The sequence below is a fragment of the Hyaena hyaena genome, unplaced genomic scaffold (assembly GCF_003009895.1).
Source record: "Hyaena hyaena isolate Hyena2069 unplaced genomic scaffold, ASM300989v1 scaffold_175, whole genome shotgun sequence".
Classification (NCBI taxonomy): Eukaryota; Metazoa; Chordata; class Mammalia; order Carnivora; family Hyaenidae; genus Hyaena; species Hyaena hyaena.
The window spans coordinates 336,137-362,902 of NW_024080808.1; the positions used below are offsets into that span (position 1 = coordinate 336,137).

The 26,766-nt window shown below is 39.7% G+C and overlaps 1 protein-coding gene and 1 pseudogene across 1 annotated transcript; one reads left to right on the forward strand and one right to left on the reverse strand.

Moving 5' to 3' along the window:
• The first annotated feature begins 402 nt into the window (after positions 1-402).
• Positions 403-26,438, forward strand: TBPL2 (TATA-box binding protein like 2). Its single transcript, XM_039240506.1, has 8 exons — positions 403-531; positions 677-958; positions 3,653-4,113; positions 4,970-5,057; positions 7,126-7,217; positions 14,100-14,267; positions 17,899-17,993; positions 26,362-26,438. Exons 1-8 carry the CDS (start codon positions 403-405, stop codon positions 26,436-26,438), a joined length of 1,392 nt encoding a protein of 463 aa, XP_039096437.1.
• On the reverse strand, positions 2,919-3,307 carry LOC120237278 (annotated as a pseudogene).
• Positions 26,439-26,766: the final 328 nt, after the last annotated feature.

Below are 26,766 nucleotides of genomic sequence, written 5' to 3' on the forward strand. Positions count from 1 at the left end.
ACCAAATTCATGCAATTCAAAATACTTTTCAAGAGTCTAATACACATATGGCCACTAAGCTTATGGCTGCTAAGCACATTACTCGTGAATTGATCACTCCCCGTCTCGGTCCTTCAGCACAGAATGCTGAGGATAACAGTGATATCAGTTTATTTTTATTTTTATTTTTTTAAGTTTAAATCCAAGTCCGTTAACATACAGTGTAGTCTTCGTTTCAGGAGTAGAACCCATCCATATGACACCCAGTGCTCATCCCTAAAAATGCTCTCCTTAATAATGCCCATCCCCCATTCAGCCTTCCCCCGCCCCCTCCAGCAACCCTCAGTTTGTTCTCTGTATTTAAGAGCCCCTCATGGTTTGCCTCCTTCTCTGTTTTTGTCTTATTTTTCCTTCCCTTCTCCTATGTTCAACGCCTTCACTTCCTTCGCTGCTAACACAGAGACCTCTGTTGTGCAGGCAAAGGCAGCACTTGGCAGGTACTGGAGGAAATCTCCAGATTTGCGGGCCAAGAGCTTCTCAGCAGTAGGCGGGGTGCGGTGATTGAGCGCAGGCGAGGGGCCCCTTCCCTGCGGTCTCCTCCCACGCTCCCCTCTCCCTTTTTCCTAGTGACCCGTGGGCAGGGGGCTGAGTTCCGGATGCCCGCCCTGGCTCTTCTCTGGGTTCCCACGGTCTGCAGCAGCTTGGACTAGGCGGAGGCGGAGGCCCAGGGGAGGGACCTGAGGGGCCAGGGCCCAGCCCCTTCTCGCCTCGACCCCCAGCCGGGCCCACCTCGCCAATTGCGCCCGCGGGGCTGATAAAAGGCCTGTGCGCCACGCGCGCTCAGTCGGGCTCAGCTGCAGCTCGGCTCCCCTGGGCGCTTCCCTTTTCCCGTCTCCCAGCGCTGCTAACTGTGGGGCCTCCACCCATGGAGGAGGAGCAGACCTACCTGGAGCTGTACCTGGACCAGTGCGGCGCCCAGGTGAGCCCGGAAGCTGCCGCCACTGTCCCAGACGACAAAGCGCGTCCCCGCCCGATTGCTGAGCGCCCAGCCCTGAGCCCGCAGGGTTTTGCCTTCATTACCTCCTACGGAAGTCCTAGAGACCGTAAGAGGTGGGCTTGATTGTCCTCCCCTTTACGTTGAAAGATAGAAGCTTCCAGAGGGGAAAAAACTTGCCACGGTTGCCAACCAGAAGTGGAACCTGGTATAGTGTGACTCCGGAGCCATATGGTTGGATGCCCCATCACGGTTATAAAGACACGGGCACGCAGAGTTCGCTTCTGTGTCTCCTGTAGCCACTTCTGTTTCCAAACTGTCTCTGCTTTGTTAGGACAAACAGGCAGACGATCCCGCGCAGCGCTGATATCACCCTTTCAAGGGGTAGCAGCCTTGGACGCTAAGAACACGCCTCAAAAAACCATCTCCCGGGTGGCTACGGGTGGAGTTGGTGGTCGGCGGGGTGGGGGGATGGGGCACAGATAAGGGTCGCACAATGTGAATCGGAGACACCTGTGGCTTCCTTCAGTTCGCAATTCTTTTTAAAAATTATTATTATTAAAAAGCCTTTAGGGTCAAGTATTGTAGAAAAGAGAGTGAGGAATCTTCACAAAGAAAAACAAAAGGGCAACTCTTGGGTGGGGGGGCGATTTTTTTAAAAGATGGCAATTAGCACCGAGGTATAAGTAGTGAAGCCGCATAGCGTTTCCCCTGGCAAATAAAACCCCACACAGGAACGATGGTGAGCCGATGGTTCTGCAAAGATAGTTTAACAAACTATTTCTTCAGATACAAGGCCAAAGATGCAGTGAATGTGCTGTAAGTATAACCTCTAAATTGTGTTCCTCGGGAAACTTGAAAGGAGGCTGCCAAGCTTCCTTTGCCTTAAAACATCCTCCTTGGATATCTTGTTGCCATTGCCTTAAGATTCCTTGCGGAAGTTGGGTTACCTGAGTGAGAGCTTCCTCCCCTCTCAGCTGCTTTGAAGGGAAAAAGGAGGGGAGACACCAGAGTGTTGCAGATAGCAGTGCTTTGGTGTAAACTGGCTGATCGGACTTTCCAGCTAGTACTGGAGAGGCCAATAAAACAATGGGGAGAAATCCAGGCCATTGTCCCCACCTCACTTTTCTTAAAACTCCTCTGTGGGTGAGGGTAAATGGGGGAGAATTCTGTAATTCGAAATGAAATCTAGTGCAAAATCGTATCTCCAGAGAATAACTACATTCCTCTAAACAAGTGTTTCTTTGAACGATTAGTCACCCCTGCCATCTGCTGGACTTAAGAGTAACAGAACAATTCAGTAGGATCCAGCCAGTTTATGTTAGCTTGAGGTAGCTTTGTCCCCAAAAAGACCCGACATGGGATGTTCGTGAGTGTTCAGTTGTTAGAAGTCCGATCTTCTAAGGTATGAGGTTATCTTGCAGGCAGTGCTCAAAATCTGGAATGTAGGTCTGCAACTTGGGTGAAGCAGGTGGCAATGTATGTATCAAGGTAATCGATTCTTTTCCATAAAACCCATGAATTTTACATTAGCTGCTTCCTTCAGTTACATACCTTATTCCCTCGGTTGATATTAATAGAAGTTGAGCAGCCTTCCCTGGACTGGAAATACAATACATTGATTTAAACTATTCTTGCCATTTAAATTTCAATAACTGTTTTCCTATTGTAAATTCATGAAACTAGAACATTTGCTCATCTCTCCTGTGATGAGAAAGAATAACCTTAGGTCTTCAGTGGAGTATTGATTAGCACTCAGGACTCCATCTTAAACTTCGTTCACTTTTCTTCTTGAAATAAGAATTTAAAACTCTAAAAGAATACTTAAATCAACTAACATTTATAATCAACTTATGAAATACAGTAAATCTATTAAAAGTACATACAATTTTTAAGAATTATTTTGTCCATTGAGGCATTTTATTTGCACATATAAGCTACATCCCTAGAAAAAGAATTCCAGGATTTTCCCTGCTGTGTGTTTTCATCTGTCTTCTTCATGGTCCATGATGCCAGCTGAGGTTATCAGTACGGTGAAACCAAACTGGTGGGATAGGAGGAGGTTCTTCTGCTATTTTTCTAGATCTTTGAGTTGTCATATCTGGGGCTGATCACTCCATGCTTGTTTAACCTACCTGTGAGATTCACAGCAATGTTCCCAGCTCTGTGATCGTTAAGGATTTCAAATTCACCAATGCAACCATACTTCATCATCACAGTTAGGAAGTGGATGAGGAGTTTGGAGCATGGCCTAATAAGGACCTGGCGTTTGCCTCTCTTTTCAACATTGTTAATGCTCTTGAGAGCTTCTGCTAGGACATCCATGCGCACCATTAAGGAGGCACAGAAAGAGGACTCAGAGCACACACAATTTAGAGTATGATTGCTCCGTTTCCTCTGCTATAAAATTAGAGTGGTAACTTCCTATGGGTCTACTGCAGGAAAACTATTTTATGAAAAATGTTTTCTCTACATGTTAAGATCTACTTCCTGGTTCTGTTAAGTGTGCTTTAACCCTGTGATATAACTTAGTGACACCTTATGGAAGGAGGCTTGGAATGACTATAAGCTATCTTCGATTGCTCTGCATCTTGAACGCGCTGCCTGCTAGCTGTAGTGGTATCCCTTTGGTGTGACGCGCTATTTTATTTCTTGCATTTTGTTTCGGAAATGGCCTAGGATGACCTCGCTCCACCCAGGTCATTGCTGCTCAGCTCAGTTGTACCTGATGATGGGTACCTACCTCATACATCCAATTCAGAGACTGTGTTTAATTCACATCCTGAAGAAGTCAAAGAAGCATCTGGGCATTTCTCATCTGTGGATCTTAGCTTTCTACCAGATGAACTGACCCAAGAAAATAAAGACCAGAGTGTCATTAGAAGCAAGCAAGACACTGAAGAAAATTGTAAAACTCAAAGTCAGCAAAGTAGATTGTCATTACCCAGAGAACAGGACGTTGGTCTGGGCTTAATCAGCGGCAGCACTTTGTTGAATTCCCATTCACAAGCGTACGCTGGTGATGCTGACTCAGTCCAGCCCTCTCCTGAGAAACCAAACTCCACGCCTCTGATGTCCATAACTCCCATGACCCCAGTGACCCCTGTTTCAGAATGTTCTGGAATTGTGCCTCAACTACAGTAAGTTGTGTGTGTGTGTGTGTGTGTGTGTGTTTGTGTTTAATGGGTGAGCTCCTGGATATACCATTTATTTTCCTGGATGTGATGACCACTGGTTTCAGAATAGTAGTGTAGGAAGAGAATTTTAAATTTAATTATTCTTTTTAAAAATATTTTTAAAATTTATTTTTGAGAGAAAGAGAGTGTGAGCATGGGAGGGGCAGAGAGAGAGGGAGACACACAATTCGAAGCAGGCTTTAGGCTCTGAGCTGTCAGCACAGAGCCAGGTGGAGGGCTTGAACTCACAAACTGAGATCATGACCTGAGCTGAAGTTGGACACTCAACGGAGTGAGCCACCCAAGCACTGCATATTTAATTGTTGTTTTATCAGTTCTTAATGGATTGTGTCTCTAGACAGTTTGGTTTTTTGTTAAATGAAGTACTAATTCTTGATCTCCTAAGAGAGGGTTAAGAGTATATACATTCTTGAAGGATTGTATTGTTTATACTAAAGCACTGTGATTGCTGAGAATTGTGGTTGGGGTAGGATAAACATAACGGATGTAAAGACGTAAAATTGAATTCAGTTTGCAAATTGATTTGGGATTATGCTTGCTATTTTGAGGCATGGTTTTGAAAAAGATTTAAAATTTGCTTTTAGTCAGCTAGTCATGACATTTTAGAAGAAACTATTTTAGGACTTCACTTTGGAATTTTTACATTTTACTAAGGTTCATCACGTTACTATGTATTTCACATTGCGAGTAATTCTAGGAAGTTGCAATAGACAACCTATAAAATGAGGGAGTCTATATACTTGATTCTTATTTATTTTTTATGTCCAAAATAATTTTCTAAGTTGACTTCTGTCTTCAGGAATATAGTTTCCACTGTAAACCTGGCCTGTAAATTGGATCTGAAGAAAATAGCTTTGCATGCAAAAAATGCAGAGTATAACCCAAAGGTACGATTTCTTGGTATTTCTTTCTTGTAACAATTAGCTACTATTTAGATTTACTTCAGTGCTTGCTTCGGTAGTACATATATTAGATTTACTTCATGTGATAGTGTTGTTGGCTCATTCCTTTGCTGTTGTTTTTAAAACAGAAAAAAATGGTCAGTGCAGAGCTGTCGACAACTCAAATATTAATTGCCTCATTGTCTGCTCTGAAGTTATAAAAAATAACCTCATTCCCTATGCTGAATACAGCAGTGATTGAGCAGTTCCTAAAAGTTAAGATTTTTCCCTTGTCATTCACACAGATTTTTCAGTATGATCACTTTCAGCCTACGAGGATGCTAAGTTTCTTAAAATGCCATCATCTTTTTGGAAATAGTTTTTCCTGATGCTTTCCCACCTACCTGACCCGTATATTTCCCATTACAATTTCTCTTGTTTGAAGAAGCTAAATTGTTTCAAGTGTGAACCTCAGCTTCTACTTACTCATGTAAGATTTAGGGATTTCTTTTCTCTCAAAGTTTAATAAAGGCTACTCTCTGTTGTGTCCTATCAAGGCAAGACATCCAATTTTTAATGGCCAACCAACCTAAGAAGTAAATTTGTTTCTTCAGTCAACATTTAGTAATTTGCTGGTCTTTGTACTTATGAGTTCAAAGACAGTAAGACCTAGTGCCTACTGGGGAAAAGGCCACCATCTTGGATGGCGGAGGATTTATGGCATTAGATGAAAAAGGCCATATTTGTAGGAACCTGAGGACCTTGTGAGCATCAGCTATTTAAGTTGTTGCTGTTTTGGTAGTGTTCTTGCTGACCCCTGATTTTAAATGTACTCGAATATTACCCAAGTATTTTTTTCTATTTCATGTAGGGCACTGTGATGGGCACAGAAACACAATGATAAGCTAGGATTCTTATGGCTGCAGCCATTATTGACCACATTATTAAGTCAGCATATTTAAGCATATTTTCTTGTCCATCATGCTTAGCTCTCCCTTATTTTTGTGTATAGAATCCTATTTTTGTATATAGGATCTATCCAAACTTGGACTTGATAGCTAGAGAAATTCTGGCTTGGCACTTGAGCTACCTTAAGAATGTAAGAAAATAAATACCGGGTGAGGGTATTACCTTAAACACTTGGAAACATTCACAAGATTCAGTCGGCTCTGCGCAGTGCAGACTCAGGGTTCCTTCACTCTCTGTCAATGCTTCAAATGTGACATTTCCAGTCCCACCTTGGTTCTGCGGAGCTCTGATCCATATAACCCGCAGTCTTGCATAGTACCCACCCCGGTTTCCTTCCCAGCTTAATGGGGGAGGATGAGAACAGCACAAGGGAGTGCATGTGTAGAACCAGAGGAGGAGCAGGTCTTTGGTGACATGTCATTGTGGCAGCCCTCCCTTGCATCAGTACCACCTTAAAGGGCTTACCCATGCTGCTGGTGTGGGGGACCACACTTTGAGAACTACTATAGTAGGCAAGAGCTTAAATCATTTGTCTTTGTCCTCTTCAGCATGCCTATCAATGTATATATATTCTGTTCTATATTTTGGCTGCTAGTACATTATAGAGTCTTGGCAAGCCTGTAACATACATCATACTTCCCCCCTCCCCAAATATTCTTTGAAAGAAAAAGGAAGTATTTCAAAGTAAAAAGCACAGCGTCCGATTAGTCATGGTTTTAAATCTTAACTTTACTATTCCCTTTGTAATGTTGGAAGCCGAATAACCACTCAGTTTCCCTGCACACTAAATGGTGATAATCATGGAGTCCGTTAAGCTCTAGCATCAGGATAAAGGTGACAAAACTTATAAACCTCTTAGCATTGGGCTTGAATGCTAAGGCGCTCAAATTTAGCTCTATTGTTATTATTCTTACCTATTTTTTCTAAGTACATTTTAGAATGATAGTTTTTGTTAGCATTAGCATGGGGAGAATAGACCCAGACATTTTTTCCCTTTCCCATCCAAAATCATCTTAAGACCGATTTCACGTCCAACCCAGCTTTTCAACTGGAATAGTGTTAAATCCTAGCAGAGGCTAAGTGTTCTTTTGACTTCTGTGTATAGAGGTTCGCTGCTGTCATAATGAGGATCCGAGAGCCCAGGACAACAGCCCTCATATTTAGCTCTGGGAAAATGGTCTGCACGGGAGCCAAAAGGTATGCGGAACCACCTCCACCCTTATCAGACAAGTAATTCTGTATGTGAAACCAGGAAGGATAGTATTCATGTTCTAAAATACCTAGTAGGAACCTACTTAGGTCCCACTTTACAGTTCCCCCGTTAAAACTGAAGGGACTTAGCTAGGCTGTTAGAACTTGTTCTTAAGGTGCATTTAAAAACTATAGTAGTGCTAAAGCCTGTTATAAGCCTGGGGAAGTAGTTATTGTATATTTTTCTCATTGCAGATAAATGGATAGAACTTTTTAAAGGAGGTAAATTAGGCACTTCTTGACCATTAGCTTGAGCATTAGCTCAGGAGGTGACTCTTAAAAGGCTCGTTTTTTTCCCTGGATCTCCTGCATAGGCAGCCCCATGCTGATATAGATCCTTTCATCATAAAACTGTGGTAGGAGAGCTGCTCTTCCCTCCAAGTGTTAGAAGATGAGTAGTAAATTGTCCTCCTGAAAGGTTGGACGAATTTCTCCTCACTCTAGAGATGTATCAAGTATTCATTTTCTCCAAAGAACAGTAGGTGTTAATATTTTTTATATTTGCCAAGTTGCTTGGCTCAAAGTGTGTTAATTACATGTTTTTGATTTGCTAGTGAGACTAACTTGTCATAAGCATGTAAACTGCTGTGTCTTTTGCCCAATAGTCTATGGAAATCACTGTCTTTTGTAAATAGGTTTTTGTATTTAAGTATTTCCACTACTTTATACTATATAAATGTTATTTCCCAGATTATTATTAATGGTGTTTTACAATTTTTTATACACAATTAAAATTTTTGTGTGTGTACAGTCCAATTTTTCTTTAGGATTTTGATATTTGGTTTTATGCTTAGGAAGGCATTCCCCATGCACAACATTTATATAAATATTGACCTCTGTATATTTTTCTGGCCTCTGTATTGAGGAAAAGAAGTGATGTTTTGATTCAGTTAGAGCTTTCTTTAGGTGATGGAAATATTTTATATTTGTGCTTTCCAGTGTGGTAGCCACTAGTCACATATTGAGCAGTTTTAATTGCTAATATACAAGAGCGTATAGCTAATATACAAAGGAATAGAAATTTTTATTTAATTTTAATCAATTTAAATATAAATAGCTACATGTGGCTAGTGGCTACCATATTGGGCAGAGCAGGTCTGGAATTTTATTTCACTGTAAGATCATTTTTTTTTTCAAATGGCCAGTAAGTGACCTAATACATTTATTGAACAATCCGTGTGTGTGTGTGTGTGTGTGTGTGTGTGTGTGTGTATGTGTATGGGATATTTTGTATGAATTTCTCCTCACTCTACAGATGTATCATCTATTCATTTTCTCCAAACAACACTGGGTGTTAATATTTTTTAACTTGTATTTTTTATATTATTTATATTAAAATTGTATTATAAACTATATTAACTATATATTATATATGTTTATATTTTATATATTATATGTGAAATATATATTAGTATAGTTGACACACAATGTTACATTAGTTTCAGGTGATTCAGCAAGTTTATACATGATGCTATGTTCACCATGAGTATAGCTAACATCTGTCCCCATACAATGCTACTACAAGTCTGTTGACTATATTCCTTATAATGTGCCTTTAATTCATCTGACTTATTCGTTCCATAACCGGAAGCCTGTATCTCTCATTTCCTTCACTGATTTTTTTTTCCCATCCCCCAGCCTCCTCCCCTCTGGCAACTATCAGTTTGTTCTGTGTTTATAGGTCTGTCTCTTCTTTTTATTAATTTTTTTAAAAAGATTCCACACATAAATGAAATCACATGGTATTTATCTTTCTTATATGGTATTTATTTCACTTAGCATAGTACCCTCTAGGACCATCCATGTTCTCTCAAATGGCAAGGCCTCCTTTTTTATGGTTGCATAATCTATTGTTTCATATACCACATCTTCCTTATCTATCAATACACACTTGGGTTGCTTTCATATCTTGGCTATTGTAAATCATGCTGCAGTAAACATGGGGTACATTTATCTGTTCAAATTAGTGCTTCTGTTTTCTTTGGGTAAATACCAAATAGTGGAATTATTGGATTGTATGGAATTTCTATTTTTAATTTTTTGAGGACCCTCTATACCGTTTTCCACAGTGGCTATACCAGTTTACCTTCTCGCCAACAGTGCACAAGGGTCGCTTTTCCTCCACCTCCTCACCAACAATTGTTATTTCTTGTCTTTTTAATTTTAGCCATTCCAAAAGGTGTAAGGTGATGTTTCATTGTGGCTTTGATGTGTTATTTCCCTGATGGGTGATGTTGAATATCTTTTCATGTGTCTATTGGTCATTTCTGTGTCATCTTTGGAAAAAATGTCTGTTTAGGTCCTCTGTCTATTTTTAAATCAGATTATATATATATATATATTTTGGTGTTGAGTTATAGAAGTTCTTTATCTATTTTGGATATTCACCCCTTATCAGATATATCATTTACAAATATCTTATTCAGTAGGTTGCCTTTTGGTTTGTTGATGGTTTCCTTATTGTGCAAAAGTTTTTTACTTTGCAGCCCCAATGGTTTCTTTTTGCTTTCTTTTCCCTTGCTTTAGGAGACCTATCTAGAAAAATGCTGCTGTGGCCGATGTCAGAGAAATTACTGCCTGTGTTCTTTTCTAGGATTTTTATGGTTCCAGGTCTTGAATTTAGATCTTTAATCAATTTGAGTTTATTTTTGTGTAGGGTGTTAAAAAGTGGTCTGGTTTCATTTTTTTACATGTAGGTATCCAGTTTTCCCAGCATCATTTATTGAAGAAACTGTCTTTTCCCTATGGGATACTTTTGTCTCCTGCGTCATAGATTAATTGGCCATATAATCATGGGTTTATTTCTGGGCTCTCTGTCCACTGATCTAAATGTCTGTTTTTGTGCCTATTTTTGTGTTTTGATTACTACAGCTTTGTAGTTTGTCTTGATATCTGAAATTGTGATCCCTCTAGCTTTGTTTTTCTTTCTCAAGATTGCTTTGGCTATTTGGGATCTTTTGTGAGTAGTAATCTAATTTGGTGAAAAATGTTGCTGGTATTCTGATAGGGATTGCATTGAATCTATGAATTGCTTTGGGTAATAGGGACATTTTAACAATATTCTTCCAATCCATGAGCATCGAATTTTTATCCATTTATTTGTATCATCTTCGGTTTCTTTCATCAGTGTTTATAGTACAGGTCTTTCACCTCTTTGGTTAAGTTTATTCCTAGGTATTTTATTCTTTTTGGTGCAGTTTTAAATGGAGTTGTTTTCTTAATTTCTCCTTCTTTTTTATTAGTGTATAGATATGCTACTGATTTCTTGGTATTAATTTTGTATCCTATTTTACTGAATTCATTGATTACTTCTAGTAGTTTGGTGGAGTCTTTAGGATTTTCAATATATGGGATACTGTCATCTGTACATGGTGACAGTTTGGCTTCTTTACTGGTATGAATACCTTTTATTTCTTATCTGATTCCTTTGTTTTGGACTTCTAGTATTATGTTGAATAAAAGTGGTGAGAATGGACATCCTTGGCTTGTTCCTAACTTCGTGGGAAAGCTCTCAGTTTGTCACCATTGAGTATGATGTTAGCTGTGGGTTTTTTGTATATGGCCTTTACTAGGTTGAGGTATATTCCCCTAAACCCACTTGGTTGAACATGTGTTTTTTTTTTTTTTTTTTTTTTTTTTTACCACAAATGGTTGTTGAATTTTGTTGTTTTTTCAGCATCTGTTGAGATGATTATATGATTTTTATCCTTCATTTTGTTGTTGTCCTATGTCCTGTTGATCAATTTGTAAATCTTGAATCCTTCTTACATCCCCAGAACAAATCCCATTTGATCGTCATGCAGGATCTGCTTAATGCATTGTTATATGTGGTGTGCTAATATTTTGTTGAGTTTTGCATGTATGTGACAAATCCATTCTTAATCCATATTTTCCCCTACCTGTTTTTACATATTCTTTATATGCATCTGGGTAAGCTCCTGGGCTGTCTCTTCTGTTGATCTGTATATTCTTGGACTTAGAAATCTCCCATTTAAAAAAAATTGAATCTTCATTTTTGAGAGAGAGAGAGACCGTGTGAGTCAGGGAAGAACAGAGAGGGAGACACAGAATCCGAAGCAGGCTCTAGGCTCTGAGTTGTCAGCAAAGAGTCTGACGCAGGGCTGGAACCCATGAACTGTGAGTTCATGACCTGAGCCAAAGTCGGACACTTCATTGACTGAGCCACCAGGCACCTCCAGAAATCTTTCATTTTTGGGTCCTTATTGGACAACTCTGCAGGGTATCTGCAAGGATGTTCATTTCACCATTGTTTAAAATGGGGGGAGACAAATACCTGGTAATAGACGTTTGATTAGATCATAAATTGCATTTAGCTATTAAAACGTACATATACTGAGTTGGAAGGATGTTGCATTATGTTACATTGTAGGGGAATAGGCAACTAAATTGTAAGTTTATTATCTAACTTTCACTTTAAAATATGCTTATATTACACTTTCATGATTATCTTTCCCTGTCTGAATTTATTTGGTTGCCAAAATCTAATGGTGAAAGTTTGGATAGTGGGTTCAGATGAGATACTCCTTGCCCAAATATATTTGGTTCTTGAGTCTTGGACAGAGATTTGTGAAATTTTGGTTAGTCTAAGAGTTATCAGAATTATCTCCAGAAATTCATCCAAACCTATTCTCTTTAGTCATAATAACTAGAGTTTGCTAGTGAAGGTTACTTGTGTTTCCACAGGGAAAGTACACAAGGGTCAAATTTAATCAGTGTCACCACCCCTTGTGGTGATATTTCGAGGTTCTTACTCTATTTTCTTTTTATTTATTTTTTATTTTTTTTATACTTTTGAGACAGAGAGAGACCGAGCGTGAACAGGGGAAGGTCAGAGAGAGAGGGAGACACAGAATATGAAGCAGGCTCCAGGCTCTGAGCTAGCCGTCAGCCCAGAGCCCAACGCGGGGCTCTGAACCCACAAACTGCGAGATCATGACCTGAGCCGAAACCGGACACTCAACCGACTGAGCCACCCAGGCGCCCCTCTTACTCTATTTTCTAATGTTTCTACAGGAACATGTATGTAGACTTTAAGTGTAAGTTGTTTGGGAATTTCCAAGTCCTAATCACAGCTGATATCCAATAAAACTACAGGGCTACCCAAACTCTTAAATTTTTACCTTATAAACATCAGCACTATGGGAAACATCAGCAATATAACCAGTTAGGCAAATGTATTTTTTCAAAATAGAAACTGTATTTATTTCCCTGATACCTTGGGGACATGGCCTTGGCAGGGACATCTCAGGAGTTAGAAGTGGGTGAGGAGAAGAAATGTGGAGTGAAAACGTGATGTAATTAATACACATAAGAGGGGCAGTGTTGTGAAGGCTCTAGATAGGAAAGATCATGGAAGGCTTCCTTTGGTCCAGGCAAACAGCAAGTTCAATCTGGCTCTTCTTTCAGGTGCTTCTGATTTTCAATGTAAAGATGAGGTGGAGTTCACATGGCTCACCCACCAGGTTTTGCCCCTGTTTGGTAATCCCTGCTGAGATTTGTTGTATTGCTTTGCCAATGACCATTGAAAAGCATGTAATGAAAAAATAAAGCCTCGCATCTCAGGACTTGACATTCTCAGACCTGGATTTCAGGTTGGGTCAGGACAAACATTTAGAAGAATATGGCCACAAAGTTGAATAAATTTCTTCCTCGCTCATGTGGGGTGTGAGTCGAGTGATAATTCTGTGAGAAAGCCTGAGCAAAATTGGTTAGGTTTTGAGGCGTTTTCGTGCTTTTTCTAAAAAAAATAATTTGTTTCATAAAGCTCCTGGTCTTTGTCACCCAATTGGCATCCCTCTTTCTTCTTCCTGTTGATTTTTTTTTTCTTTTTGTATGCACATGTCCTGATTTTTGTTGCTGTTGTTCCCATCTACGTGGCACAAACTTTTAGACCAGATGGATGGTTCTCAACCTTGACTGAGCATTACAGTCTGGAGGGCTTGTTAAAACTTAGACTGCTGAGGGGTGCCTGGGTGGCTCAGTCAGTTAAGAGTCTGACTTCGGCTCAGGTCATGAGCTCACGGTTCGTGGGTTTGAGCCCCATGTCGGGCTCTGTGCTGACAGCTCAGAGCCTGGAGCCTGCTTCAGATTCTGTGTCTCCCTCTCTCTCTGACCCTCCCCTGTTCATGCTGTCTCTCTCTCTCTCTGTCTCATTAAACATTAAAAAAATTTAAAAAATTAATTTAAAAAACCTCTGCTGGGCCCCATAGTGCTTGAGGCTGGGACCTGGGGCTTTGCATTTCTAACAAGTTCTCCGGTGGTGATTCTGCTGCAAGTCTGAGGACACACTCTGAGAACCAGTGGAATAGTTAATTTTATCTTCTAGCACTTAAAACAATTAAAAGAAAAATAGGGGCACCTGGGTAGCTCAGTAGGTTAAGTATCTGACTTCGGCTCACGTCATGATCTCACAGTCCCTGGGTTCAAGCTCTGTGCTGATAGCTCAGAGCCTGGAGCCTGATTCACATTCTGTGTCTCCCTCTTTCTCTGCTCCTCCGCTGCTCCTGCTCTCTCTCTCTCTCTCTCTCTCTCTCCCCCCCCATCAAAAATAAATAGATTAAAACAATTAAAATACCCTATATGTTTAAGATGACAAATGAAGATGAAAATGTGTTTCTGATTTGCTTCTTACTGGGCACTAGGGGCAAAAGCAGGGGAGGTTGGACCTTGTCCTCAGCACTGTAGTATGCGAAAAACAAACATGGTACAGATGCTAAAAGTACAATCAGGGAAGTGTGTGAACACAGCCCAAGCAGGAGAGAGGACATAGTGATTAAGACCTCTTTAAATACATTTGCCCCTCCCCAGTGAAGAGCAGTCTCGACTTGCTGCGAGGAAGTATGCTCGTGTGGTGCAGAAGCTTGGGTTCCCAGCCAGATTCCTCGATTTTAAAATTCAGAACATGGTTGGAAGCTGTGATGTGAGATTTCCCATCAGGCTGGAAGGTTTGGTGCTAACCCATCAGCAGTTCAGTAGGTATGACGGTTATACAACTATCTGAGTTTCCCAAGATGTTGAAGTTGTATTACAGGCAGGCTGCTCACATAGTGTATCTTTCAGAGAAAGTGGGGTGTGTGTGTGTGTGTGTGTGTGTGTGTGGGGTGGTGGTGGTGATGGTGTTTTTAAGACTAGGTAAAAGGATTAAAATGCTGTGCTTAAGTCCTTACTGATTACTGTATGTGTCCAATCTTCTGAAATAGTGGGTCTCAAAATTAAATCACATAGTAATCACCTGGACAGCTTTTTAAAACACTTTCCTGCCTAGGCTGCATCATCACTGATTTTGCCTGAACTTGCAGTTCTAATGGGCCCACAGGTGATGTCAGTACTGCTTGCCAGAGGCTTGAGACTCCCCGATGTATAGATTTTTGAAACAGGCATGCTCGGCTGGGGGGTTCTTCAAATGTAACTTCCCAGCTCAACAGCAAATGCACTGGGTCTGCTTTCCTCAGCTGCTTTGGCTTCTCCCAGCCTGTTCAGGCCCTCAAGCAGTGATGGAGGTTGACTGGTCAGCACCAAAGCCTACTGCCCTGGGGCATATATACCTGGCCAAGGCCCTGTAAGCTGCTTAAAATCACAGATGCTTTGCCTTCGAGTGACCATTCCTATTTACAGAGTGAATGGGGATCCTATAGCTGTGCTTTCTCTAACATTTGTTAGCTTTCCTTTTCAGACATGGTCTGAAGAGCTGTTAAAAATTGCTTTGTTTTCTCCTAGTTTGTCAAAACTCTCAGTTCATTCTGAGATTTAGCTTTTAGGATAGTCTTCAAGCAATGTTTATTTTTCCCCTGATTATATTTTTTTCCCTCTGCGTTAATTTTTTTCAACATATGCCTATTGGATACCTATGATGTTCCCATTGAACTTCACTGTGAAGCGCCCACATGCGGGAAACATTGCGTTTTTAGGCATGTTTCTCATTCTTCAGTCTTGGGAAGGGTTGTAGATTCATAGTAAAGCTTTGTTTTTAAGAATCTCTCAACACCTGAACCATCTTTTCTAGCAGATTCTCAACCATGGGCCTCTGGTCTGTCTCTCTCTGAACCAACTTTTTCTGATGAGCGATCTCAGCCTGAATTCTGTGTTTGTATCAGATTTAGCACTCTGTTTTCTGGCCTTTTAGGCCTCTAAAATGATGTATACAGTTTTTCCCAAGTTTCACTTTATTTTTTTTTTCACCAACATTGTCATCTTTGTAGGTCAGATTTAAGTCTAGGGTAGGAGTATCCCTTGTCACTACTTCTGCCTTCTGGAAGATAAAATTACCAGTAGGGGAAGATGAGAACTTCCCATATGCACTGCTTTTAGCTACTTGGAGTGGCTCCATTACTTGTTCTGTCTTGCTTCTGAACCAGTTTTAGGATCTCACCCATCTTTTTTTAATGTAGCCAGAAAGCCTGCATTATATTCCCACTACTATTTGTTTCTAGTCTTATTCTTGTCTTCTCCAAAAGTTTACCACTTGGGCTCCACCCTTAGGTTATGGATTATAGCTCCAGTGTGTGGATTGAGGGCTCTGGGGCATTAAAACACTTCTTTCAAGCAGGTTTGTGTCTTTAAAATGAGACCTCTCTTTAATCATTTGCAACCCTATTGGGGAACTATGGCACGTACATACCAATTATAATTATTAGGTTAAGTCTGCCTATGTTAAAACCTCAAGTTCCTTTCATTCTCCTGGTTCTACAAATTTGTGCATCAGCATCTGATACCCTAAGTATCCCCCTAGTTACTGGGCACCTCCTCTGTCCACATTTGTAAGACATAATTGTTTCCAGTTTTCCCTGAGCATTGTTCTCCCTTCCTTCACTTTCTAAATCAAAGATATCCTGATAATAAATACTAAGTGACTAATATCTAGGTGGCTACCATGTAGCAGATGCTATGGTGATCATGACAGTCATTACAGCCATGGTCCCTTGCTCTCATGTCTTAAAGGAGCTCACTGTCTTAAAGGAAAGACAGAGAAACTAACGATACTATGGTAACTATGAGGTGAACACCCTTGGGAGTGCTACAGTACCATTAAGCAGGATATTTAATGTAACAGGGTAGGGAGAGTGTGGAGGTCAAAGTTCTTATGGGAAGTAACATTGAAGCCAACACTTGAATGATGAGTTGAAGTTGGCAAGTGTTGTTCTTCATCCTCATGAAATTCTCTGTCTCTAACCAAACCTCCTTTCTTTTCCCCCTGGCCTTAACCTTCTTTCAAAATGAGGCAGACGATAATAATATGAAGTAAATATCTCACTGGAAGTTCTTCATGCTGGTATCTTAAAACTATGGTTCTGAAAGCCAATTGCAAGTTTTCTGTCATTTATATACCAAAGAGTTTGGTTTCTTGTTTCCTTTCTAGAATGCTAAGATTCTGTTGGGAGATGAAATGGAAACATTCCTTCTGTGCCCCTAGCTTTCACTTTCTTGACTAGAACTTCATAGTCCCATACAAGTTTTCCAGTTTCCAACCAGTATCGTTGTCTTCCCAGTGTTGAGAAGTGGTAAGTGGGTAAAGTCTTAACAGACTTTCTGCACAAAGAGTGATGTCCTAGGAAGATAAGTCCACCCATAGTAGCCTCCATATACTTCAGCAGGGTAGCCTCACCACTGCAATGCATCTTTCTACTACCAATAAGAGATTGCACATCTGCTGTTGTATGAGTCTTATTCACTGCAGAATGGAATGGAGTTTTCCCTGTGGTCTGGATTTACCCTTTAAATGCAAAGATTTATATGTATCGTGTTCCATTTCACAAATTTCTTCTTTTTCCTATATCTGTTCTTCATTAGTTATTGCTTTTATTTCCTCAAGCGTCCTCTTAACTCTTGTCTTCTTTTTTGAAGTCTCCTCAAAACTTCTAGGGGTCTCTACTTCTCTCTGCTGGAGCCTGGAGAAGCTCTCTCATCCTTCTACGTTTAGTAGTAAATACAACTGAGTTACCATTTATAGGAACAAATTCTAATTTTTTTAAAGTTCTCTTTCTTTTTTAAAGTAATCTCTACACCCATTGTGGGGTTTGAAATCACAACCTTGAGATCAAGAGTCCCATGCCCTTCCAACCCAGCCAGCCAGGTGCCCCACAAATCCTAAATTTTTAAAACTTGGGATAGTTTAATTTTCTTTACAGCATCTGTCCAGAGATCAATGATAGTAGTCTAGAAAAATTTTTAGGTTCTATCTGCGAAAATTGTTAACTTTAGCAGTTTATAAATGCCTATCAAATGTGCTCATTATTGAGAAACTTGGAAAATTTAGAAAACGTGTTTATGTATTTTTACTGATAGACTTTTTTTGGAAAGATGAAAACATTTAACCAAGAAGATCTTAATACATTAAATTTTCCCTAAGTTATCTCAATTTCTAATAGCTTAGGATGACTTGCACTTTGAAAAAATGTTATGACCAAAGATGAATTCTGCTCTTGACTACCATAAAAAATTGCCTAGGGCACTCCAGATTACTTTTGCTAAGATGGCCAAAAGTTTTTGGTAAAATAGCTTCAATATGCTGGGTCTTGAATATTATGGGAAAGTGGTTGAATAGTACTATTTTTAACTTTTTTCTTTTATATCTTAACTTTTTTTTTTTTTTTTTAATATATCTTAACAGTTATGAACCTGAACTGTTTCCTGGCCTTATTTATAGAATGGTAAAACCACGAATTGTGTTGCTTATCTTTGTATCTGGAAAAGTTGTGTTGACAGGTGAGTTCTAAGATGACTTTCCTAAAATTCAGTAGCTATGGGTATACTTTATGCTTTTCCTTTTAAATAGCTTTGTTCACCATTACAAAGTCTTGGTATTGTAGAACACCTGGCATAAAATGAAAAGTAAAAAGAACTGTATCATCCATTGGTCTCAATATCCAAAAGAATATAACTTTTTTTTCATGTTTATATCCTTTTGATATGTATATTTAACTTAACATCCTGACTTTTTATTAACCATTATAACCTCTAGCTTAGCTCATTGTTACAAAGTCCTCATAGAATACTTTTAACAGCTGCACAATGTTCTTTTTTTAAATGTTTGTTTTTGAGAGAGACAGACAGAGAATGAAGAGGGGAGGGGAAAAAAGAGGGGGAGACACAGAATCTGAAGCTGTCAGCACAGAGCCCAATGCAGGGCTTGAACTCACTAACAGGAAGATCATGACCTGAGCTGAAGTCCGTGGCTTAACCAACTGAGCCATCCAGGTGCCCCTCAGCTGCAAATGTTCTAACAGAGGGGTCATCAAACCTTTTTCTGTAAAGGGCCAAATACTAAATATTTTAGGCTTTGTGGCCCATACCGTCTCTGTTGCAACAACTGAACTCTGCCATTGTAGTGTGAAAGTAGCTACAGGCATTACATCAAGGAAAGGGCTCTGAAATGTGAATTTAATATAATTCATATAATTTACATGTGTCATGTAATACTTCATTTGATTTTTTTTTTTTTTTTGCCCCCAATCGTTTAGGCCATTGAATTTAAAACCACTTTTAGCTCACATGCTATACAAAAACAGGACTAGATTTGGCCAGCCGCCTGTTTCCTGACCTCTGTTCTAACACTTGATCATATCAAACTTATTTTCCATTGCCAAACGTTTAAATGTTCCTTCTTTGTTTTCTGCTTATAATGGCACAGACTTTTGGCTATTTTTATGTGTGGAGAATTATGTTGTTAGTGTGAATGGTCAGAAATGGAACTTTGTTTAAGGATATGACTATTCTTAAGGTTCTGAGTACAAATTATCAAAATTTTAAAAATGATTTTTATTTATTTCTGAGAGACAGAGACCTTGTGAGCAGGGTAGAGTCAGAGAGAGGGAGACACAGAAACAGGCTCCAGGCTCTGAGCTAGCTGTCAGCACAGGGTCCGACACGGGGCTTGAACCCACGGACCGTAAGATCATTACCTGAGCCGAAGTCGGACGCTCAACCGACTGAGCCACCCAGGTGCCCCTCAAATTATTTTTTAAATGGATACACAATATAGTTCTCCCATATTCTATGTTCCTAACAGCAATGTATTTAAATATCTTTTACAAACCCTCAGTAGCATTCAAAACAAAACTAGCATAAAAACTTGTGCTTTTTTGCAGTGACAGTGATCTCATTGCTGTAACTACATTGGTAATCAGAAACAGAAATTGAAGACTATTCTAAGATAGTCAAGAAATAGCATTTTATCTTTTATAGACATTGTGCACATAACTTAATCTTTTTTGTCTACTTAGTGTTTATTATTTTTTTTTCCCTAAGGATTTGTATGAGGTCACCATAATATTAAGACTAATTTTACTCTTTGTTTTGTACTTATGGCTTTTTCCAGTTGACTTATTTTTACATGAAGAAGGGTTTTTTCAACGCTTGAGGTAAATGGTTGAGACTCTTTCCATACCCTTCTCCTGAAGTTTGCTACTCTTGTCTAACTTTGTCTTTTTACATATTCTACTGTTATGTACCAAGATGAATGCCAAATTTACATAGCAGGGGCCAAATTGATTAGGACTCACCCTCAAATATCCAGTCAGCCATATTACCACTGCATATTACTCTACTTATTCTTAATTTGTGAGCACTCCATATAACCTTTATATTTATATATGGGTTTGTAGTCTTGCCTTTGCTGCAGGATTCTACTGTGATAATCCTATTGTATATATTACTATTGTGTTATAAACGTGCTTTAATTTTAGTGGTCTTTATATCTGCTAGGGTCAATTTCCCCTCTCCATTTGTTTCTTAGCCCCTCTTGAATATTTAGTCTCCCAAATAAGCTTTAGAATTTTACAGAATCCTGCCCCATTTAAAAAAAATTGAGATTTTTGCATTACCTGAATTAATTTGGGGAAAAATGATAAAGTCATCACTCAGCATCCCAAAACACGGAATTTCTGTTCTTAAATGTTCTTTTAGAACTCTCAGTGAAGTTTTATAGTTTGTTTTACTGTAACAACTAATGTGTCTTCAAAGTGAGGAGAGCAATTTTAGAATTCAAGAACTTTTTGAATATGGCAAAGCTACAGTTTCTCAGATGCTGCCAATTTAGAGCCTAGAATAATTAAGACCTCCTTGTGATTGACATAAAGTTTACTTCTATATGTCCTTAAGGAAAGGGGGAAAGTCTGCCAGGTAAATTGAAATAGTATAAATACTGGAGCAAACAAATGCCCTATTTAAGGGAACAAACTCTTCAAGAGCTTTGGAAGATACTTTCATGTACATGCTACGTATCATTATTAATCAGTCTTATTAACAGTGCCAATCGACAGGTACCATAATACTGGTACATATATAATACTAGTACACATACAAGTATTATAACAGGCTAAATCTCTATTGGGAGTACACAGACACAAATCTCTTTAAGTATCCTTCATTCAAACCAGCTTTCCTACTTACCCCCATTAAAAGAAAAAACTTGCATATACACATTTGCTACAAGTTTCAAATCCCACAGGAATTGTCCACATGCCGTACCAAAGACCATGCAATACGCTCCCTTAGGATTTCTTACACATTCAGCATGTAGAACAAACGAAGCTAAATTTCCTCATTCTTGAGAGATATAGATCATCACTTTTGTGAAGGGGGGAATGAGATATATTAACTGAAGTCCGAATTCCAAATTTCTGCTTCCATTATGAAGTAAAAGCTGACCAATATCGTAATACTAAAATAGGAGTAATTATCATTGATTGGGATTTCCCCATTTGTGGTGTATTGTCTTAAAGTACTTCACCTAGAATACATGGTTCAGGTTACTTTTGCTTCAGACTTGGAGACCAATGTCCCTTAGTCCTTACATATCTACACTCTTTTCACTTGCAAAGGGTGTAAAAACTTAAGGGCGCTATTTTGAGTGTAAACATGAGGAAAGGGACCAAGGAGGACTCCGTTTAGCCTTGCCTCTAGAATGTTAGCTGGAGATGGTCACATAGCATGTATAGGGGATCCCTAGAGGCTCACATGTTCCAGCCCAACATGGCAAGACTCTGCAGAACTATTTTGAAAGGTCCCTAGCTTCGGCCTAGAAAATGTTAGAGTGCTGAAATTATAAATGCATTTGGCATTTCACTATAATTAATTAATGGATTCCAGCTCATCCCTGGGTAGGAACTGAAGAACACCAGCACACGTATAGTAAGTGCAATTCAAAACCATGTATCATGTGCCATTTGCAGGGACTCTGAAAATAATTTATCCATGTAAAATTGCCTTACTCCCCTGATAGGCCACAGCTGTGGCTACCATGGCCAAGGCTACTACTGAATGTTCTAATTATAGTTAAGTGAGCTGATGATAAAGAAATCCTACTATCCTACTATGTCCTGGCCCCTGACCGCAAAAAACAATGGGCCCTGGGCCAAGCTTAACAACATTTTCCCAGGTTCGTGTTATTTTTCTATGGCTGGTGTGACATTTAAGACCCATGTTTTGTTTTTGTTTTTGTTTTCCCTCAAACCGCAGTAAAACTAATATAGCTAGGCTCTGTTGGAATGGTATACAATGAACAACAAAAAGGGCAACTTTCACTTCTAAGATCAGACATAATAGAATTAACATTAATTAATTAAAGTCGGGTACACACATGTGTAAGAGTTTTCATGTAGGTTCTAGTTAACTCTGAGGTTGTACCTAAAATCTCAGTTTCCTCATCTGTAAAATGGGCACAGTGGAGAAGTAACCGTAACAGTGTCAAACAGCTGTACATGCTGTAGCACAGGTGGGAAGTTGAGCAGCCTCGTTCCAGTGCCCACCACCCCCACGTACTCACCTTGTCCCTCAGCTCTTTAGATGTCTGTGCAAACACCTGTGTGGTCTTTGGGGGCCCCTTCTCCCTCTTCCTTCTTGTCAGCTGAAGGAAAGAGAAATACTTTTAGTGGTGAGAGGCAGCAGGTGTGGTGGCTAAGAGGCTGGGCTCTGGAAACCAATGGCCTAATTCGCATCCAGGCTGTACTATTTATTGGCTGTATGACCCTGGGTGAGTTTAAGTTCTCCAGCTTGATTTCCACATATGTAAAAGGCAGGTGGCCATAGTAGCTACCTGCTAAATGCAATGAGGCAGAAAAGCGGTGTCTGGTATATGGTAAATGTGGTATAAACGCTAGCTGTTACTCCTTTGGTGAAAGCCCACTCTTCTTTTACCCCTAGCATTGAGAGCCTGGAATTTTGCTGTGATGCCGTGCCCTGATGATAGGAATATGAAGTCTTAAAGAGGCTTTAGTCTAAAGTCTAAAATGCTTCACATTTATATATTTCCCTCTAGCATAATGGACTTCTTAAGAAGCTGGGTTTTTGTTACTTAGGGTCACTCTCAATCAGCTAGACATCAGCAATTCTTGGAAATGAGGAGCTCAGGGGCGCCTGGGTAGCTCAGTCAGTTTAGCCTCTGACTTCAGCTCAGGTCGTGATCTTGTAGTCTGTGAGTTCGAGCCCCACATCAGGCTCTGTGCTGCCAGGTTAGAGTTTGGAGCCCGCTTCAGATTGTGTCTCCCTCTCTCTCTGCCCCTCCCCCCCCGCTCATGCTCTCTCAAAATAAATAAATGTAAAAAAATTTTTTTAAATAAGGGAAATGAGGAGGTGAGAAGGCAACATAAAAATGGCAAGACTTATTAGTGACTAGGCCAGAGAGATAACAATATCCCCGTCAGTCATTACCAGGAATCCCCCTATAATGGCAAGCTAGTATGTACTGTAAAATGCATACTTTGAAGGGTTAAATGCTATTTTTTTTTTTTTTTTTTTACAAATTGTAAGACTTTTCCTGATGTAGGAATAGAATTGGAAAATGCAAGTAGTACTGGAAATTGATATTTGGGCTGGCTAGGGGGTAGGGATGAACTTAGCCTATTGAGAGATGGTAGATATTTCATGAAGTTTGGGTGCCTACCAGGTACATATACTAGAAGGGAAAGTAAATATACCCCCTCCGACCCCTGCCCATGGCAGGAATCAGCCTTGGGGAAAGAAACGGGGCAAATTATGTGCTACTGGCTCTTACAGAACCAGATGATAAACCATATGTACTTGGAAAAGCCGGCCATCCCAATGTCCCTAACCCTAGGGCCATAAAAATAGCTTAGATTTTGTAAAAATAGTATGGTTTGCAAAGGACTTCTTACAAACATTCACTCATGTCAGGCTTACGGCAGCCCTCTGAGAAGGCTATTGTCCTTATTTTACAGATAAGGAAGTGGAAACTCCAAGCTTAAACAATTTGCCTGTGATTTCAAATCTAGCTAATGGTAGAGCTGGTATTTGAGCTCATGTAGTTTGATGATTTCAAAGCCAGTTCTTTCTTCATTACGCCAGCCACAGAATTTCCACCTCCGTCACCCTGGTCAGGAATGGTGTTTATCCCCCAAAGAGGTGGTCATTGTTACTTGAAGGAAAGACGGGGAGGCCAGAGTCCTCTAATTGGAGCCTGGTGCTTCAAATTGGGATGTCTGATAATAGAGTCATAGGACTAGAGGAATAATTTGGGTGCCCATAAAGTTGTGATACCAATATTTCAGTGAGGAAATATTTGACTAAATTGACCAACTCCCCTCATTGTAATTCCCAGTTACAACTGCTGGCAAAGTTTATTTGGTGACTTTGAGATGGGACACTGGATACATGAGGTCTTCACCCATAGCTGCTATTCATGATTCTGGGGAACTTGAACTTCTTGGGCCTCATTTTCCCACAGAGGAAATGAAGGAAATTGCATTAGCTAATTTCCACAAAGCGCTTTTGTGTCTATTGATGTTATTCTATGATATAATGATCACTGTCGGTGTCTGTTCCCTCCTGGGCAACAGGGGTTTTCTGCTGTTCAGGGGACACCAGAATGCTAAACTCGTTGGGGCTTGAAAATTCTCTTAGGTATGATTGTTTTATTAAGTGTTATGATAAACTGAAGTACATAGTTACCTTGAATGCTGGACCTAGGCCCTCTGTTTCTCAAATAGAAAAAGAACCTTGGTTTTGGTGGGTGGAGATGGAAATTGAATGGGTGGGTGAGTGGGTGTTTGCTGTATCTACTATATGTCACTGTCTCCTGATAAGAAAGCTTTCACATTCAAATGTACCTAAAAGGGGAAAAAAGTCCATCAAATCAGAGGCAGAATTTTTTTTTTTATGTTTCCCCAACTCACTGTTTGGTTTCTACAAAAAAGCTACTTTAGAAATTAAAATTTTAGTGCTGTAACCAAAATCTGAGGCTTAAGGGATTTTTCCTACCCCAAAGGTACAAAGTTTCTGTTACCCATGTCAGTAACTCCCCCTCCCCCCTCTCCCCACCCCACGTCTTTGAGGGTGGAGACTCACATGCAGTTAAACTCCTTGGCAATGAATAAGTAACTTTTTGTCTTTGCCTCTCAAAAAAATTTAAGCTTATAAGGACTTCAACTTTGATTCTTTAACATTTTTTAATATTTTGAGATAAAATTCATATAATATAAATTTAACCATTTTAAAGTGAGTAATTCAGTGATATTTAGTAAACTCACAATTTGTGCAACCACTGCCTCTATCAATTACCAAAACATTTCCATTACTCCAGAATAAAGTCCCATATCCTTAAGCAGTTGCTCTCCATTCCTCCCTCCCCTTAGCCCTTGGCAACCTCCAACCTGCATTGTCTCTGTGGAATCATTCTGGATATTTCATATAAATGGAGTCCTATAGTATGTGACCTTTTGTGTCTGGCTTCTTTCACTGAGCATAATGTTACTTCCTCCCCCCCACTCCAGTGGGGGGGGGGCAAGGGCTAGAGAGAGAGGGAAGAGGTAGAGAATCCCAAGCAGGCTCTGAGCAGTACATGCAGAGCCTGACATGGTGCTCGATCTCACAAACTGTGAGACCATGATATGAGCTGAAACCAAGAGTCAAACACTTAACCAACTGAGCCACCGAGGGGCCCCTGGCATAATATTTTTGAGGTTCATCCACACTGTAGTATATATCACAACATCATTCCTTTCTGTGGCTAAATATTCCATTGCATGTGTATATTACAATGTGTTTATCCATTCATCTTGATGGACACTTGGGTTGTTTACACTTCTTGGCTATTGGGAATAACGGTGAGTGAATGCATGTGTGCATGCATGTTGTTGGATGCTGTTTTCAATTTGGGGGCAAATACCCAGGAGTAGAATTGCTGGGCCTTGTGGTAATTCTTAACACTTTTGAGGAACCGACAAACTGTTTTCTACAGTGGCTGAATCATTTTACATTCTCAAGGAAGAGTCTGTATCAACTTGAGCTTTTTTCCATTTCTCTTCATGCTAATAGTCTTTATATTGTTTTCCTTAATCCTCTTGCTTCCTGCCAGTGATAGCAGATAATAGTTTCCTGATTAACTGAGAGCTCCATATAAACATAAGTACTACTAGTCCATAACCCTTAATACAATGCGTCTGCATAGCTTTGAAGGTGGAAGTAGTTAGCAGCAGTGGACGGTGGTAAGAGATGAGCAGGGCCTGACTGCTATCTCTCAAGAGAAGGGACCCTGTCTAATTCACGTAGTTATCCATCTTAATCCCTCGAACAGTTATAATTAAAGATCTCTTCAGACTCTAGAAACTTCAGACTCTAAGGAGTGACCGTGGTAGTTTTCCTCCTCTAATAATCTCCTCTTCTACAATGAAATGTCAAACTTTTGCTGCAGTTTTGTCTCCCTCTGTTAGGCCATATTAGGGAATCAGGTATCAATTAGACATGAGGGGATCAAAGGAAGTCCCTTTTGCTGGTAGCTAAGTGCCCACAGGTGTGGACCAAAGTCATGTTCTGTGGTCATGTTCATGGCATGCTGGGAGATAACACTGCATATTTCATACTGAGCTCTGTGAGGCTAAAGATGAACTGATACACCCTCACAGAGAAGTACTAGAAAACTCGACTCTAGGGTGTATGTTCATGGGAATGTGTCTGTCCTCACCAAATTCTTTTGTCTTTACCAAATGTCACTTCTCAAGTAAACCTAAAGAGATGTCTTCATATTAAAGGTAATTGGAGGTGACAGATGAAATTTTAGTCTTAAGAAAATTTTGGTATTTTTATATTAAATCTTATATAAACTTGGATTTCTTTATAGGTGCCAAAGAACGTTCTGAGATCTATGAAGCATTTGAAAACATCTATCCTATTCTAAAAGGTTTTAAAAAAGCCTGAGTACGTCATTCAACCATTCAGCATCTCATATTATATTGGTTTGAGTATGTGCATCAGCTCAGCACACCAATATGTGCATTTAGACTTTATTTGTTAAAGGATGATTCTATGAGTATTCATGCCTAAGAACTAAAGAAACTTCATTTTCAAAATGACACCTATATTATTTTTGAAAGCTGAACAAGTAAACATTTCAGAATTTGAGAGATTGCTAGAATGATAATGTTCAATCATTAAAACGTAACGTTCTGCTTTTGCTAAAGATATAGTGTATTAACATGTACCCTGCAAATATATAGCGATATATAGGAATTTCAGATAACTGCAT

Coding starts and splice junctions, on each gene's coding strand:
- TBPL2 (XM_039240506.1), top strand. CDS start 403: ATGTTCAACGCCTTCACTTCCTTCGCTGCTAACACAGAGACCTCTGTT. Junction 959..3,652: donor TGGACCAGTGCGGCGCCCAG/GTGAGCCCGGAA, acceptor GAAATGGCCTAG/GATGACCTCGCTCCACCCAG. Junction 14,268..17,898: donor ACCCATCAGCAGTTCAGTAG/GTATGACGGTTA, acceptor ATATCTTAACAG/TTATGAACCTGAACTGTTTC.